Source organism: Pseudopodoces humilis, chromosome 28 (assembly GCF_049639895.1).
Source record: "Pseudopodoces humilis isolate 2021_Gansu_Grassland_sample_001 chromosome 28, ASM4963989v1, whole genome shotgun sequence".
Classification (NCBI taxonomy): domain Eukaryota; kingdom Metazoa; phylum Chordata; class Aves; order Passeriformes; family Paridae; genus Pseudopodoces; species Pseudopodoces humilis.
In genome coordinates this window covers 2832839-2845868 of record NC_142227.1, presented here as the reverse complement: position 1 = coordinate 2845868, position 13030 = coordinate 2832839, and the positions used below count along the sequence as shown (strand labels likewise).

Sequence of the window (13030 nt, the reverse complement as noted above, 5' to 3'; positions counted from 1 at the left end):
ATTGAAATTCCCCTTGAGAATTACGTGAGGATGTGGGACAGTTTTGGGAGAGCTGGGTCGGGGCTGCCAGTCCCTGCACCAGCCCAGGATGGGAAGCAGGTCCCTGGCTCCTGCCTGCCCCACTGGAGCTTCCTTTAGACTGGTTTTTAGTAGCCCAAACTCTATTGTCTTATTGTTTCATTATTGTCTTTTCAGACAGACCTAATTTAGATCTTATCTGACTCATTTAAACACCCTTTGTGGTGGCTGAGGATGGTCCTAAGTGACTAATACAATCCCAAAAAATATAAACACATCCAAGTCAGCTCTGGGATGGGAACTGGTGCTTGATTGATGGTATCCTGGAAACATGAGCCGTTACACAGCCTGTTGCTTCTGTATGTATTTCCTCTGGACTGGAGCTGGCTTTTGTTTTATTGTTTCCATCTTTAATTGAGAGAAAACCCACAACTTGTCTCACATGATGTCGCTGGAGAACAAAGGGCAGGTGTTGCACTGCAGGATGTTGTGGACCACCCTTCCCCCTGGTGCAGTGACAAAGTCTTGTCCCTTCTGGTGTTGGTGGTGACAGCCTGGGGCTAGACCCCCACCCGAGGGGATCTGGGGGTATCCTGTGCTGGAGCCAGCACTCATCCCTTGGTGGTTTGTGTCTCCACACTGAACTGTTTTGTTTCCTGTGCAACATCTCTGGACAAAGTATTGCCCGGCACAAATCCCCGCACCTGCCCTGCGGGAGGAAGCACAGTCGGCTTCCAGGAAAGGTCTTCAAGCCCCTGAGTCTGGAAAACCATCATTCCCTTCGTTCCTTCAAAGGCTTCCTGTGGGGTGGAAAACAGTCCTGGTGCGTAAGCTTGCTCCTTCCGCCCTGTGCACGCATCTGGTGATGTCCCTGTGCCGTGCCCAGGGGAGCAGGAGCTCCTGTGCTCCTCTGGGGTGGGGGGAAGCTCTGAATCCCTGCAGGAGAGGTCACAAGCAGGTGGTGGATCAGGGCTTGTGGTGGGTCCACTACTCAGGGGCTCTGTGAGTGAGAGCTGCCTTGGGGGCTTTGCCACATCACTGAGCTGGGCCAAGTCCCCTGACCTGCCCCTGCCTCTGTGGCTGAGCCTTTGGAACTGGAGGATTATCAGGTTTCCATGACTTCAGTTTTCTCTGTGTTGCCCCCTCTGTGGGTGGCTGGGGCAGCTCTGGGCACTTCCAAGCTCCAAAACAGAGGAAATGCAGCACAGGGTGCTGGGCTTTCTGGTAACCACTAATTTCTTGAGGTCCAGGGAAGCTTCTTTTTAAGCTGAGATGGTTCCATAAAGGCTCAGCTCTCATTCACACTGATTCAGGGGTTTTCTCATTGCATCAGGGCTGCAATCAGGGTGAGGGATGTGAAACCCTGGCACCACACGTGTGTCCTCAGGGTTCCCAGACTCATTTCTGGGAAGAGCCTGGCTGTGGCTTGTCCCAGGGCTGGGCAGGGGGGCTCTGGTGGCTGCTGGAAAATCCGGGAAGTGTCTCTGTTAACACAGGATGGAAGGAACAAAAACCCCAGCACCATTAATCACCTGCTTCGGCTGAGTGTGCACATTTGGAGGGGAGTGTTTACAGAGCACTTTCCTTGCTCAGAGGCTTCCTGCACCCTCAGAGAATTAATGGTATGACCTCCTAAAAGGATGCGTGGCACACCCAGTGCACGGAGTTGCCTCTCAGAACAGTTCTCAGATAGGAAATGTCCTGGTCCTGTGATGACACTGGATGCAGAGATGGGCACGTCCCTCCCTCAGGCCTTTGGGACCTTCCCCAGCCTTGGCTGCAGCCTGGCAGGATGGGATGGGACAGAACAGGGCTCATTTCCCCACAGGGAGCTGGGCAGGAACCAGGGAGTGATGCCAGACCCAGCATGGACCCAGGACAGATGCTGAGGGTCTTGAGATTGAATAGTGCAGGATGTTCAACACCTCTGTGGTAACACTTTCTCCCTCTGTACCATAAGGTCAACCCTCACAGGAACACCTGCTTCCATCCCTGAAAACACCCTGTGTGAATAAATGCACCTGCAAACCGGGCTGGCCACGGGCCCTGGCTCTGCTTTTGGGGCAGGGGCTGACAGGGCCCTTTCCACAGCTGTGTGTCCCCAGCAGCTGTCGGGATCAGGGAAAGGCTGGTTTGCCACTGGGGAGTGCAAAAAACAGGGATAGAGCTGGATCTGAGCCACATCCCAGTGTGCAGGAGCCTGTGCAGGGCTCCTCAGTGGGGTGATGGGGGTCCCTTCACCACCAGCCACACAGGGACCCTTTGGGACAGGGACTTTCCCAGGTTTGGAAGGGCTGCTGGCTTGGCCGTTGACTGAGTGTTGTGCAAGAGCTGAACTTGGAAGAAAATCAGAAACCTCCCTCTGGAAATACCCCTTGGGCTGGAAGCTGTGGAGGTCCTGGGGCCCGTGCTCATGGGGGCGGTTCCTAAAGGGCTTAAGAAGGGCTGAGGTTGGAGCCGGCAGCCAGAAGGAGACAGCCCCAGCCAGCGGCACCCGCTCCCTGGAAGGGGGAAGGAAGGAAGGAAAGAAGGGAAAACCAGCCCTGCTGCTGCCCTGTGGGTGATGGAACCGGCTTCTGTCCTTCTCCTCCTCAGCTCACTGTGGGGCTGCAGCGGTAAGTGCCACAGGGCCAGGAGCTGCCCTAATCCCCCGACCCGCTGTGCTGCCCTGCCCTGCTGCTGCTGCTCTCTTTGCTTTGCCCTACGGCCCCAGGACCTCCCTGTCACTGAGCTGTGACCCAGGTCGCTGCTGTAGCTCCCTGTCCCGGCGCTGGGAGCTGCGGGGTGCTGGTGACTGTCCCCTCCCCTGACCCTGCACTTTCCTCCTGCCCAGGGCACCCTGCTCACAGGCTGGTGGTGACACCGCGGGAGCCGCTGGTGCCGTTCGGGGGCTCGACAGAGCTGAACTGCTCCTTGGCCTGCGCAGGGGGCAAGGTGGAGTGGAGGGGGCTGGACACCGCCCTGGGGACCATCTCCTCCTTCTCCACCCACAGCATCTTGCACATCAGGAATGCTATCGTGGCCACAGAGGGCATGAAGATCTGCCAGGGTAGCTGCCACGGGCAGCACTACCAGAACACCGTCACGCTGAAGGTGTACGGTAAGCGCTCCCCAGCCCTTCACTGCCACCCAGTGCAGCTCTGGATCCCCAAGGCAGCCCCTTTCCTCCTGAGCTATGCTGTGCTGCCAAAAATCACCCTTGACGCTGCCACTCCTTTCCAGCCCTCCCAGACATGCTGAGGCTAGAGGCAGCTCCCCACATCCTGCACCCAGGACACCCTGCCAACCTGAAGTGCTCGGCCACACACCTATATCCTATCACTGGGGTGGCCCTCACCTGGTACTGGGGGCACCACGTGGTGGAGGACACAGACTTTGATTTCGAGGAGACCGATGAGGAGCTGTATAACATCATTTCCACCCTGTCCGTGAGTGGGACAGAGGTGGCAGAAGGGGTGGAGTTCAGGTGTGAGGTGACGCTGCACGTCGGGCAGGAGACCTTCACCCGGGTGGCTTCTCTGGTGGCAAGTGCTGAGGGTGAGTGCCAGAAGGGGCTGGGGACCCCAAACCACGTGTACCCCATCCCCTGGAGCCAGCTCCCACCGCCCCGTTCTCCTCGGAATAGCTCCGCCAAGCAGGAGCAGCCCCCACTTCTGCACCACTCCTGAATCTCCCATCCCCATCCCTGCACCTGTCCCTCGTGGCAGTGCCCCCTTGCTCCTGGCTCACCGTGCTCAGGGCCTGGAGGAGGCTGGGGCTGCAGCGAGGTCACCTGTGACCAAGGCCGCTGTGTGTTTGTAGCTGTGATGGAGCAGCCGGCAGCCGTGGTCACGTCCATGGGGAACCCCAGCACAGCCAAGCCCGTGGCCACCACAGCATTTCCTCCAGGGCCGAGTGTCCCTCCAGGTGATCCCACCACAGCATGGAAGCCAAACACTGAGACCACCCTGGATCTGGCTGCTGTCACCAACGCGCCCTCCACGGAGCCCCAGGACCTCATGGCAGGCAGCTCCACGGCACGTGTGGCCACTGGCGCGGCGGGGACAGGACCACCTATGGGGACAAATCCTGCCTGCAGCCTGCAGATCTGGTCGCTGCCTCCCACCGGGACGCGGGGCAGGGCCCTGCGCATCGAGTGCCACGCTCAGTGCTCCGGGAACGCCACGGTGGGCTGGCTCCGGACCCCCGCAGCCCTCTCGCAGTACCGGGAGGAGTCCGCGGGCAACAGCTCCGCGCTGCGGCTGGACCGGGCCGAGCCCTGGCACCAGGGCCACTACCAGTGCGTGCTGCTCGGCAGCCGAGCCCAGATGGTCAGCCTGGAGGTGATGGTGCTGGACGGTGAGTGGTGGTGATCTGCGGACCCCTGCCCCGCTCTGCCCTCATCGCTGAGGTGGGGCTGCAGCCCCTCGTGTCGGCGGCACAGCTGGTGCTGGGGGGATTCGCTCACCCCTCGGCATTCGCTGCCCTGGGCAGAGCCGGCTGCAATAACAGCTCCTTGTGTTTGCAGATTCCTTCAGCTCGAGCCCGGCCATTGCTATGGGGACAGCGGGATCGCTCTTGGGGCTCATCCTGACCGTGGCCGTGTCTCGACGCCTGTGGAAACGATTCAGATCTCAGAAGCAGCTGTCCTAGGAGTGGGAGCAGGCGGCTGATGGCCGCAGCCCTCCAGCCGTGTCCCTGCTGTCCCCCTGTCTGCCGCTCGCCCCGTCCTGGCCAGCAAGGAGCGGGAGGGAGAACAGCTGCCTGCGGCTGCCGCGGGAGGCAAAGCCTGGAAGGACAATGAGCAGAGGCGACACAAGGACGAGGCCAGGGACACGCCCGGGACTGGATCCCCGCGGTCTGGCACCGAACACTGCGCTGGGTCCGGCGCTGGGGGCTCCCGGCACCAGCGGACGGGCGGGAGCACGAAGGCCGCTTGTCTGTCACAACAGAATGTCCGAGGCAGCCCCGTGGGGAGCGTGGGCTCGGCGGGCGGGTGGGACCGGTGCTCCAATAAAGAACTGTTAACGTCCGAGCCCTGAGCAAGTGTCCTTTGGGCCTGGGCGGCCCCGCTCCCGCGGCCTCCCACCGGCACCACGACACCGACGGTGTTCGCGGCGCCCGCCTGGTTGCCAGGGGCGGGGCATCTGCCCGCAGTAAACATGGCGCCCGCGGCGCCCGCCGAGTAACCGTTGATAAGGCAGCTCCATTGCCCGCACTCAAGATGGCGGCCGCAGCCTCGCCCAATGGCGGCGTTCCCGCGTTGCCTTCCTGCTCACCGGTTGGCTGCCAGCGTGCAAGATGGCGGCACCAAAACTTCCGGCCCGGGCGGGAGTGCGCTCCAAGATGGCGGCGTACGAGAAGCGGCGAGCGGCCGCCGCCCCGGTGCCGGGGGGGGCCGGCGGGCTGCCGGAGCCGGGGCGGACAGCGCCGGGGGGCGGCGGGCTGGCGGAGGGTAGCGCGGCGGAGTTTCTGCTGCGAGCCGGCGTCACGGCCATGGTGCGGGAGGCGCTGCTCAGGGTGCTGGAGGCGCGGCCCGCCGAGCCCGTGTCCTTCCTGGCCGAGTACTTCGAGCGGCTGGTGCTGGCGGAGGCGGCGGCGGAGCCCCCGGGGCCGCCTCAGCGCCTGGCCCGGGCGCTGTGGTACGTGTGCCTGGCTCATCACTCGCACAGGTGCGGCGGGCGGCGGCGGGGGGCGGCGGGGGCGGGGGGCGGGGCCGCCTCTCTGTGTCTGTGCCCTGTCGCGACAGGACGGCCTTCGATAGCAACACCGGAGCGGCCTACGAGGTGCTGGGGTGCGGCGGGAGGCGGCGGGCGGCGGGCGTGGACGGGCGGCTCTACAGCGAGCTGCTGCGGCGCACCTGCCAGCGCGGGGCGCCCCCGGCCGAGGCGGCGGCGGAGCTGCTGCGCCGCGTCCGCTGCCGCGACCACGAGGCCGTCCCGTTCGACGTGTTCCGCTACGGCGTCCTCACCTGCTGCGTCCTGCTGGAGTTCGCGGCCAAGGCCGACGCGCTGTTCGCCGTGCTGGGCGCTGGGGACTCGGCGGACACCCGGCTGTGCCAGGCTGTGCTGCGGGCGCTGGAGGACGCGCTGGGCGCCGGGCACGGCTCTCGGCCTGGCCGCTACCTGGAGGCCGGCTCTAGGCTGGGCCCCGACAGGCTGGCGCTGGCCATGGACCAGGCGCTGCAGGAGAGGAAGCTCGGCTCCTCCATGAGCAGGGAGGAGTTCCTGCGGAAAGCCACCGCCCTGTTCATAGCCAAGGTGAAGCCCGTGGAGTGATGCCGGGTGGGAGCAGCGCTGGCTGCGGCCACTGCTGGCCCTGCGGGGCCCCCCTCCAATGCGAGCATGGCGAGCACGGAGCGTTGGCTGGGCACTGGCTGGAGAGCCCTGGTCTGCCCGACAAGACACTCCCGGTTTCCATGCTCCCTGCTCTGTTCTGATGGTGCCCAGCAGCTCTGTGTCTGTGCGTGCAGCCTTTCCCAGGTGTGACTCCTCTGGCCCAGCTGCATTGAAAGATCCCTTTTGGGTGTTATCCAGGACTGACGTGGAGGCTGTGACCCATGAAGCTGCTTTGGGTAGTGAAATGGCCCAGAAGGAACAAAGTGTGGGGCTGGGCTGTGGCTGCACAGGGGCAGCTGGGGCGGGCTAATGTGGTTTGGGATGTGGAGTGCAGGCTCTGGATGAGACACATCCCCTTCCCCCGGGACCAGCTGCCTGTCAGGCTAGGGGTTATTTATTTAAACTTGTCTGATCATTATTTATACTGTTCAATTCCTGGTTTGCTGTAAAACATTAAAGCTTTTTTATTATTTTTTAGTGGCCAGTTTCTTACTTCCTAGCAGTGAGAAGTGCCAGATCCCTGAGGCGAGCTCCGTGCTCAGGGGTTACTGTTGGCAGCAGGTGCAGGAGTGCGGAACACCTGAGTGTGGAAGAGCCGGTGGGAGGATCCCCGCGGGCTCGGGATGTTGTGCTGGGCGGATGTTCTGCTCCCTGCAGGCAGGACGTGGCGCTGGTCTGGGTGAGGCTGCGGGTGGCGGCTCCTGACTCAGGCACAGCTGACGGGATGTGACACAAAGGGAGGTGCGAGCCGGGGATGCCGGAGGCATCGTTCCGCCGCGGCCGTGCCAGGAGCAGCCTCTGCTCCTGTTGCAGGTGCGGCCCTGGCAGCGCTGTGAGTTGTCACACAGGTGTGGCACCTGCAGGCTGACCTGGGGCTGCGCTCCGGGCCGGGATTCTGTGCTGGCGAGCCCGGGGGCGGCTGCCGATCGCTGGATTCGCTCGGTGGGACCGGGGGCGCCGGGGGCACCGGCAGGACCGCCCCGCCCACCGCCTGCCCCGCCCCGCGCCCTGATTGGTCAACTGCGCCCGTAGGGGCGGTGCCCGCTGTGGCCACGCCCCCATGGGACTACAGCCCCCGCCGTGCCCCGCGTGGCGCCGGTCCCGCCGCCCCCCCCGCGCCCCGGAGCGGCCGCTGCGCCCCCCGAGAGCCCCGGTACCGCGGCATGGCGCGGCCCGCCGTGCCCAGCTCGCAGAAGGCGCTGCTGCTGGAGCTGAAGGGGCTGCAGGAGGAGCCCGTGGAGGGGTTCCGGGTCAGGCTGGTGGACGAAGGGGACCTGTACACCTGGGACGTGGCCATCTTCGGCCCCCCGGACACCCACTATGAGGGCGGGTACTTCAAGGTGAGCGGCGGGGGCAGCGGGAAAGGCTCGGGGTGTGAGGGGAAATGGGGCTGGGGGGGTGGCGAAGGCAGAGCACGCGGTGTCGGGTGATGTGCTGGGTGTTTTGGGAAGGAGTTTTGGAAGGGTGAGATCCTGGGAAGGGATTGTGGATGAGGGAGGGTGTCCCGGGTGGGTGTGGGGGTCGTGACAGAGCTGCCCCCGGACTTGTGGGCGTGTTGAGGGCCAGGGAGAGCTGGGTCTTTCACTGGACGCCTGAGGGTCCCTGGGGCTTCGGAGTGGTCCTGGCAGGGAGCCACCTGTGGGTGGCTGCTATCAAACTACCGAGGGAGGGTCCCCTTCGTTGTGAGGAGCATTCGGCCCCCATGGGGCTCTGCCTCAACCACCCCCCTGCCCCCCCGGTCTGAGGGTGCAGGACAGCGGGCTCCAGGTCGATGATGTTCCTTCTTCTGGAGGGGATCCGAGGCATCGCCACCGGACCAGTGGCCTGACAGACAAAGGTCCCTTGAGTGCAGACAGGGTGGGAGCAGGGTGCTGGGTTGGGGAGTGAGCGTCGTGACTTGGTTTGGGGTTTGAGGTGGAAGGGGTTTGGCAGCCTGACTGCACGGTCCCCCCTCGGCAGGATGTGTGTGTGTTCTTCCCAGGTGTTGTGCAACGTGGGGTAGCTGTTTTCTTCCTCTTTCTCATCCTCCCTCCTCCACTGAGCTCTTGTGTTTTCATCCTGTTGCTGTCAGGGTGGGGATGCACAGGGTGAGTCACCCACGGTAGCTGTGTTTGTTTTCCTGGGCTGGCAAAGCCAATGTTTCAGAGCCAGGTTTCATCTCTTTACTGAAGTGGAGGTTTTTTTCCACCATAGCATATTGGTATGAGACCCTTTGAACTCTCACCCTTTCAGCCACTCATGCTTCTGTTGTGTGCCTGAGAGCTTCCAAACTCTGCACTGATTGTTCTGGTGAGGCTGTGCATAAGAGGAGAGCAAAGGGCCCAAGTCTTCTCCAGCCTATGGGGACACCAACCTGTTTGTTCAGGGCAGGGTGGGGTTGTTTCTGTCCAAGCCCCCTTTGGCATCACTTTGCCTCGGCCGGTTTTGTTCTCATCCCCTCTGACACAACAAAGGGGATTATTCTGCGACGTTCAGCTGTTTGGCCAGAGCCCAGCATGGGGCCGAGTGTCACTGCCCTGCACTCCACACACACAACACGGCCCCCACTGCACTTTTCCCTTTTCCCTCTTCCCACCCCCTGTCCTGTGCCATGGATCCAATGTCTGGATTATCTTGTACATAAACTGAGGGAGCAAGAAGCATTCAGGGAGTTGTCATGTTGAGTCTTGATCTAGAAGTTTGCTCCCAGGGCCTGGGAACAGCTGAAAGCTGAATCAGTCACTGGGAAGTTGTGCAGCCACACAGGGAGAAGCTGCCCCCATCCTCTCGGATTCCTGGTGCTGGTGGGTTGGGGGTAGCAGCTCTGAAGACTGTGGGATGTTGCTGTAGGTCCTTATGCCCCCTCAGGCTTCACTCAGAGATGGACAGTGTGCCCTTCTTTGCCCAATCTCAGCCCCGCGGGTTTGGTGGCTGTGGGAGGAGCTGGTGGTGGCTGAGTGTCCCTGCTGGAGCCCTGGGCTGCAGCCTGAGCTTCATGTGATTTTATTTTTAGCCCCCAAGCTGCGCGCTGCGGCCGGTTTGGACTGGGTCTCTTCTCAGCAGTGACAGGCTATTTTTAGATTCGGTGTGTTCATCGGAGCACCAAACACCTGATGCTTCCTTCCCGTGAGCTCTGAAGGGTAAACAGCCTTTCCTTCAGAGGCACAGCCATGGTCTGTCCCTGACAGCAGCTCTCGCAGGTGACCCAGACTCTGCCTGGCTCCGTGTGCTGCTGTGGGGTTTGTGCTGGGTGCCAACATCGCGAGCTCCCGCAGGTTCCTCTGCATTGGAGAGCGCTGGGTTAGCACCAGTGGGCCCTGCTGGACAGGAGGGTATGGGCAGGATGAGGGGCAAGGAGCTGCTGCTGGTCACAGGCCCCTTGCTCATCCCATTCTGTGTGGTGAGAGGGTGCCCCTGGGGCCGGTGTCCATCCTGCCCCTGGGGCCGGTGTCCATCCTGCCCCTGGGGCCGGTGTCCTCCCCACAGAGCTGGCTGGTGCAGAGGCTCTGTCCCAGCAGGCACCCAGCTGGGCTTGGCAGTTTCCTTCTTCCCGAAGCTGTTAGAAGCTCTGTGATTTCCGTCCCTTCCTTCTCACAAGCTGGTGTTCACATCTCCTTATTGTTCCCTTGCAGGCTCGTCTCCGGTTTCCCATCGACTACCCCTACTCTCCTCCTGCCTTCAGGTTCCTGACCAAAATGTGGCACCCCAATATCTACGAGGTAGGTCCCCTGGGACAATGAGCAGGTTCTTGGACAGTCAGTGGACACGTGTGCCTCTGTTGTGATGACACTGGATGCAAATGCCAGCCTTTGGCACAGGACACTTGGTACCTTTGGCGATGAGTGCCTGGCACAGGGAATGCCGCTAACGAGCTCACGACAGCCCTTTGCTGTCCCAGTGCAGGTTCCAGGCCAGCCAGACTTTGCAGGCCTGATGGCTCCCACGCTTGGGGACATTGTGCCTATGCCAAGAGTGGCTGCAGGCTGAGTGACGTGCCTGGCCCTGGGGCCCACACCAGGGGCACAGTGTGTTGGGCATTGGGCAGCCTGACCTGTACAGTGCTGGCACTCTTGGGGTGCTTGTCCACTTTTGTGTCCCTCCTATGGGACTGAAGGGACAGCTGGGGTCGCCTCTCCTGGCTTCAGCCAATGGGAAGTGCGAGCAAGGAGATCCTGAGGCAGCAACTTCTGAGGATGCAGTTTCTCTTGTGCTTACAGACAGGTGATGTCTGCATCTCCATCCTCCACCCGCCCGTGGATGACCCGCAGAGCGGGGAGCTGCCATCGGAGCGCTGGAACCCCACCCAGAACGTGCGGTGAGGGCTGGGAGGGACTGCAGGCAGGGGGCTCATCCAAGGGCAGGGATGGGAAGGTGGGAGGATGGGGACAGCCTCCTGCTCCCAAAGCCTGCAGGAGGTGCCAGGGGGCTGGTGAAGGCTCTCGGCCTGTCGGATTTGCTGCCAGAGCTTGTGTGTGGATGAGTGTAAGCCAAACAGCCCATGTGCTGCTGTCCCCTGCCTGGCCTGCTCCCCTTTTCTGGGACCTCTCTTACTGTGGACAGCACAAGGCTTTCCCACAGACAGAGTGGGGCTGCTGGCACTGCTGGGGTGCTGCTGACCTGCCTCAGCTCTGACCTGCTCATGTTTATTGTTGCCAGAACCATTCTGCTGAGTGTGATCTCATTGCTGAATGAGCCCAACACGTTTTCCCCAGCCAATGTGGATGCCTCCGTGATGTACCGCAAATGGAAGGAGAGCAAAGGGAAGGACCGGGAGTACACAGACATCATCAGGTGTGTGCTGAGCCTGGGCCTGGCAGCACTGGCTGTGCTGGGATCCTGTGGGAGGGCTGTGGTGCAGAGCTCTGTTCTCACCCCTCACTTCTCGCCCTTCAGAAAGCAAGTGCTGGGCACCAAGGTGGACGCTGAGCGCGATGGAGTGAAGGTCCCCACCACGCTGGCTGAGTACTGTGTGAAGACCAAGACTCCAGCCCCAGATGAGGGCTCAGACCTCTTTTATGATGACTATTATGAGGATGATGAGATGGAGGATGAAACAGAGAGCTGTTACGGTGATGAGGATGACTCCGGCAATGAGGAATCTTGATGGCCCTCTGGCATTACTATAAACTACTGATTTTTACCTCAGCTAGAACAAACTGGTTTGAATTTAGGATCTGTCAGCCCTGAAATTAACTCTCTACCTCGCAGGGAGACTGTTCTGCTGTTGCAAAGGAAATCCCATCACTGTCTTTGTAGGAAAAGATAAACCCCCTGTTTTATAAACTTCGTGGGGGGCAGGTAGAGAGGGGGAAGCTGTGTTGGGTCATTCACAAAGCCGCAGAAACTGAGGTGCTGGTGGCTCTGCCAGGCTGAGGAGTGACAACCAGGCCTGGTGTTGGCTGCCCCTCACCTGTGTATGTTCAGCTTCTCTTCAGCCCCATGGGGTAGGAGCAGTTTGGGGGGCTTGTGGGGGTGGTGAGCGATGGCTTTGGTGGGCGGGGGCAGCATGTGAGTGCTGTCTTGGCTTTCAACACCTGCAGCTGTCTGGGCTGTCCCCACAGGACCCTTTTGCCTTCCCTGCCCATGATGCTGGCTCTGTGTTCACAGGGAGAAAGGCACCAGGGAGGACTTGCCCAGCAGCCACCAGCACTGGGCATGTGGGGATGGTGTGTTTGTGGTTTTTAACTAGCTGGGAGGGACGGGGTCATGCTGAGTATTTCTGCTTCTGTGTTTTTTTTTTTTTTTGGACACTATTTAATAAAGTTCTTCCAGGGAAGGGTTGTGATGCGTGGGTGAGATTCTGCCTGGTCTGTGCCCAGGCTACATGGGATTTGTGTCAGACATGGACTGGCATGGAGCAGTGGGTGGATGGGCTGCTCTCCTGGGGCTGCAGGGCAGCGGAGGGGCTCACAGTAACCCTCTTTCCACCTTGCAGAGGGGGCAAGAGAGTCTGGACAGGGTTGCCTCTGGTCTGAAGAGCATCTCTGCCCTTTACAGACAACATTCAGTGCCTCTGCCCTGGAGCTGTGGCCAACACTCGGTCTCTGTGTGGGCCAAGCCCTGCAGTGCTGCACAGGGAAGGTGCTTGCCTTCTCGCTCCTCTGCAGGCAACAGACCTGCCTGGGCAGTGCCTGGCTGCGCTCAGCGGTAACTGAGGGGTGCCCCAAGGGTGCCCAGGGCCCTTGCAGCTGCTCTGGTCGCAGCTGGGTGTGCCCTGAGCCCACAGTTCGGGACCAGCTGGGATATGCGAGCTCCAGAGACTGGGGAGCTCCCAGCCCAGGGCTCTGCCGGCCCCTTCTTCAGCTGGGATGGGCTGAGCAGCCTCGGAGCCAGGGCAGGGACGAGGCCCTGGCAAAGCGCCTGCCTGGGGCTCCTGGCCCTGCTGCACAAAGCTCGTCAGAGGGGTAATGAGCAAAACTTGCCTCGGCTGCAGTCGTGCAAATGGGATCAGGGCTTGAGTGACACCTGCGACTGCACGCGGCGAGGGCATGTGCTTTATTGCCTTAGGAAATGAGGCTAAAAGGTGAATAGGATTATTGTCGCTTTATTCAGGCCTGGCAAACGGCTTCCAAGGTCACCCGGCCGGCATGGAGCAGCAGCCCCGGCTGCTCGTTCACAGCCAGCCCCTTCTTCCTTTCCTGGGGGGCTGCTCTGTGCACCCCCAGCAGCCTCCCCATCCGCATGGCCATGACCATGTCCCCTTCGCCTCTGTGTGA

At 61.4% G+C, this 13030-nt stretch overlaps 3 protein-coding genes across 4 annotated transcripts; all 3 read left to right on the top strand.

Annotated features, from left to right (window-relative positions):
• Nucleotides 1-76: 76 nt before the first annotated feature.
• MADCAM1 (mucosal vascular addressin cell adhesion molecule 1) lies at nt 77-4976 on the top strand. Of its 2 annotated transcripts, none has more exons than XM_014259941.2 (5): nt 77-2633; nt 3012-3118; nt 3241-3555; nt 3820-4356; nt 4526-4976. In XM_014259941.2, exons 2-5 carry the CDS (start codon nt 3052-3054, stop codon nt 4648-4650), a joined length of 1044 nt encoding a protein of 347 aa, XP_014115416.2. In that variant the 5' UTR covers nt 77-2633; nt 3012-3051; the 3' UTR covers nt 4651-4976. The 2 variants fall into 2 exon arrangements, with proteins under 2 accessions (XP_014115416.2, XP_005531344.2); XM_005531287.3 differs by having other exon boundaries at nt 2852-3118.
• Nucleotides 4977-5343: 367 nt separating this feature from the next.
• Nucleotides 5344-6808, top strand: TPGS1 (tubulin polyglutamylase complex subunit 1). Its single transcript, XM_088067770.1, has 2 exons — nt 5344-5669; nt 5747-6808. Exons 1-2 carry the CDS (start codon nt 5344-5346, stop codon nt 6273-6275), a joined length of 855 nt encoding a protein of 284 aa, XP_087923896.1. The 3' UTR covers nt 6276-6808.
• A 615-nt stretch (nt 6809-7423) lies between these two features.
• On the top strand, nt 7424-12090 carry CDC34 (cell division cycle 34, ubiquitin conjugating enzyme). The gene is made up of 5 exons (XM_005531204.3): nt 7424-7675; nt 9947-10033; nt 10532-10629; nt 10971-11105; nt 11208-12090. The coding sequence occupies exons 1-5, from the start codon at nt 7499-7501 to the stop codon at nt 11416-11418; spliced, it is 708 nt and encodes a 235-aa protein (XP_005531261.1). The 5' UTR covers nt 7424-7498; the 3' UTR covers nt 11419-12090.
• The last annotated feature ends 940 nt before the right edge of the window (nt 12091-13030 follow it).

What these genes read in the sequence shown, in the direction of transcription:
- MADCAM1 (XM_005531287.3), top strand. Translation starts at nt 2,582, where the DNA reads ATGGAACCGGCTTCTGTCCTTCTCCTCCTCAGCTCACTGTGGGGCTGC. An exon ending in CGTCACGCTGAAGGTGTACG is followed by an intron (nt 3,119 to 3,240) that starts GTAAGCGCTCCC and finishes ACTCCTTTCCAG; the next exon opens with CCCTCCCAGACATGCTGAGG. An exon ending in GGAGGTGATGGTGCTGGACG is followed by an intron (nt 4,357 to 4,525) that starts GTGAGTGGTGGT and finishes TTGTGTTTGCAG; the next exon opens with ATTCCTTCAGCTCGAGCCCG.
- TPGS1 (XM_088067770.1), top strand. Translation starts at nt 5,344, where the DNA reads ATGGCGGCGTACGAGAAGCGGCGAGCGGCCGCCGCCCCGGTGCCGGGG. An exon ending in CTGGCTCATCACTCGCACAG is followed by an intron (nt 5,670 to 5,746) that starts GTGCGGCGGGCG and finishes CTGTCGCGACAG; the next exon opens with GACGGCCTTCGATAGCAACA.
- CDC34 (XM_005531204.3), top strand. Translation starts at nt 7,499, where the DNA reads ATGGCGCGGCCCGCCGTGCCCAGCTCGCAGAAGGCGCTGCTGCTGGAG. An exon ending in ATGAGGGCGGGTACTTCAAG is followed by an intron (nt 7,676 to 9,946) that starts GTGAGCGGCGGG and finishes GTTCCCTTGCAG; the next exon opens with GCTCGTCTCCGGTTTCCCAT. An exon ending in GGCACCCCAATATCTACGAG is followed by an intron (nt 10,034 to 10,531) that starts GTAGGTCCCCTG and finishes TTGTGCTTACAG; the next exon opens with ACAGGTGATGTCTGCATCTC.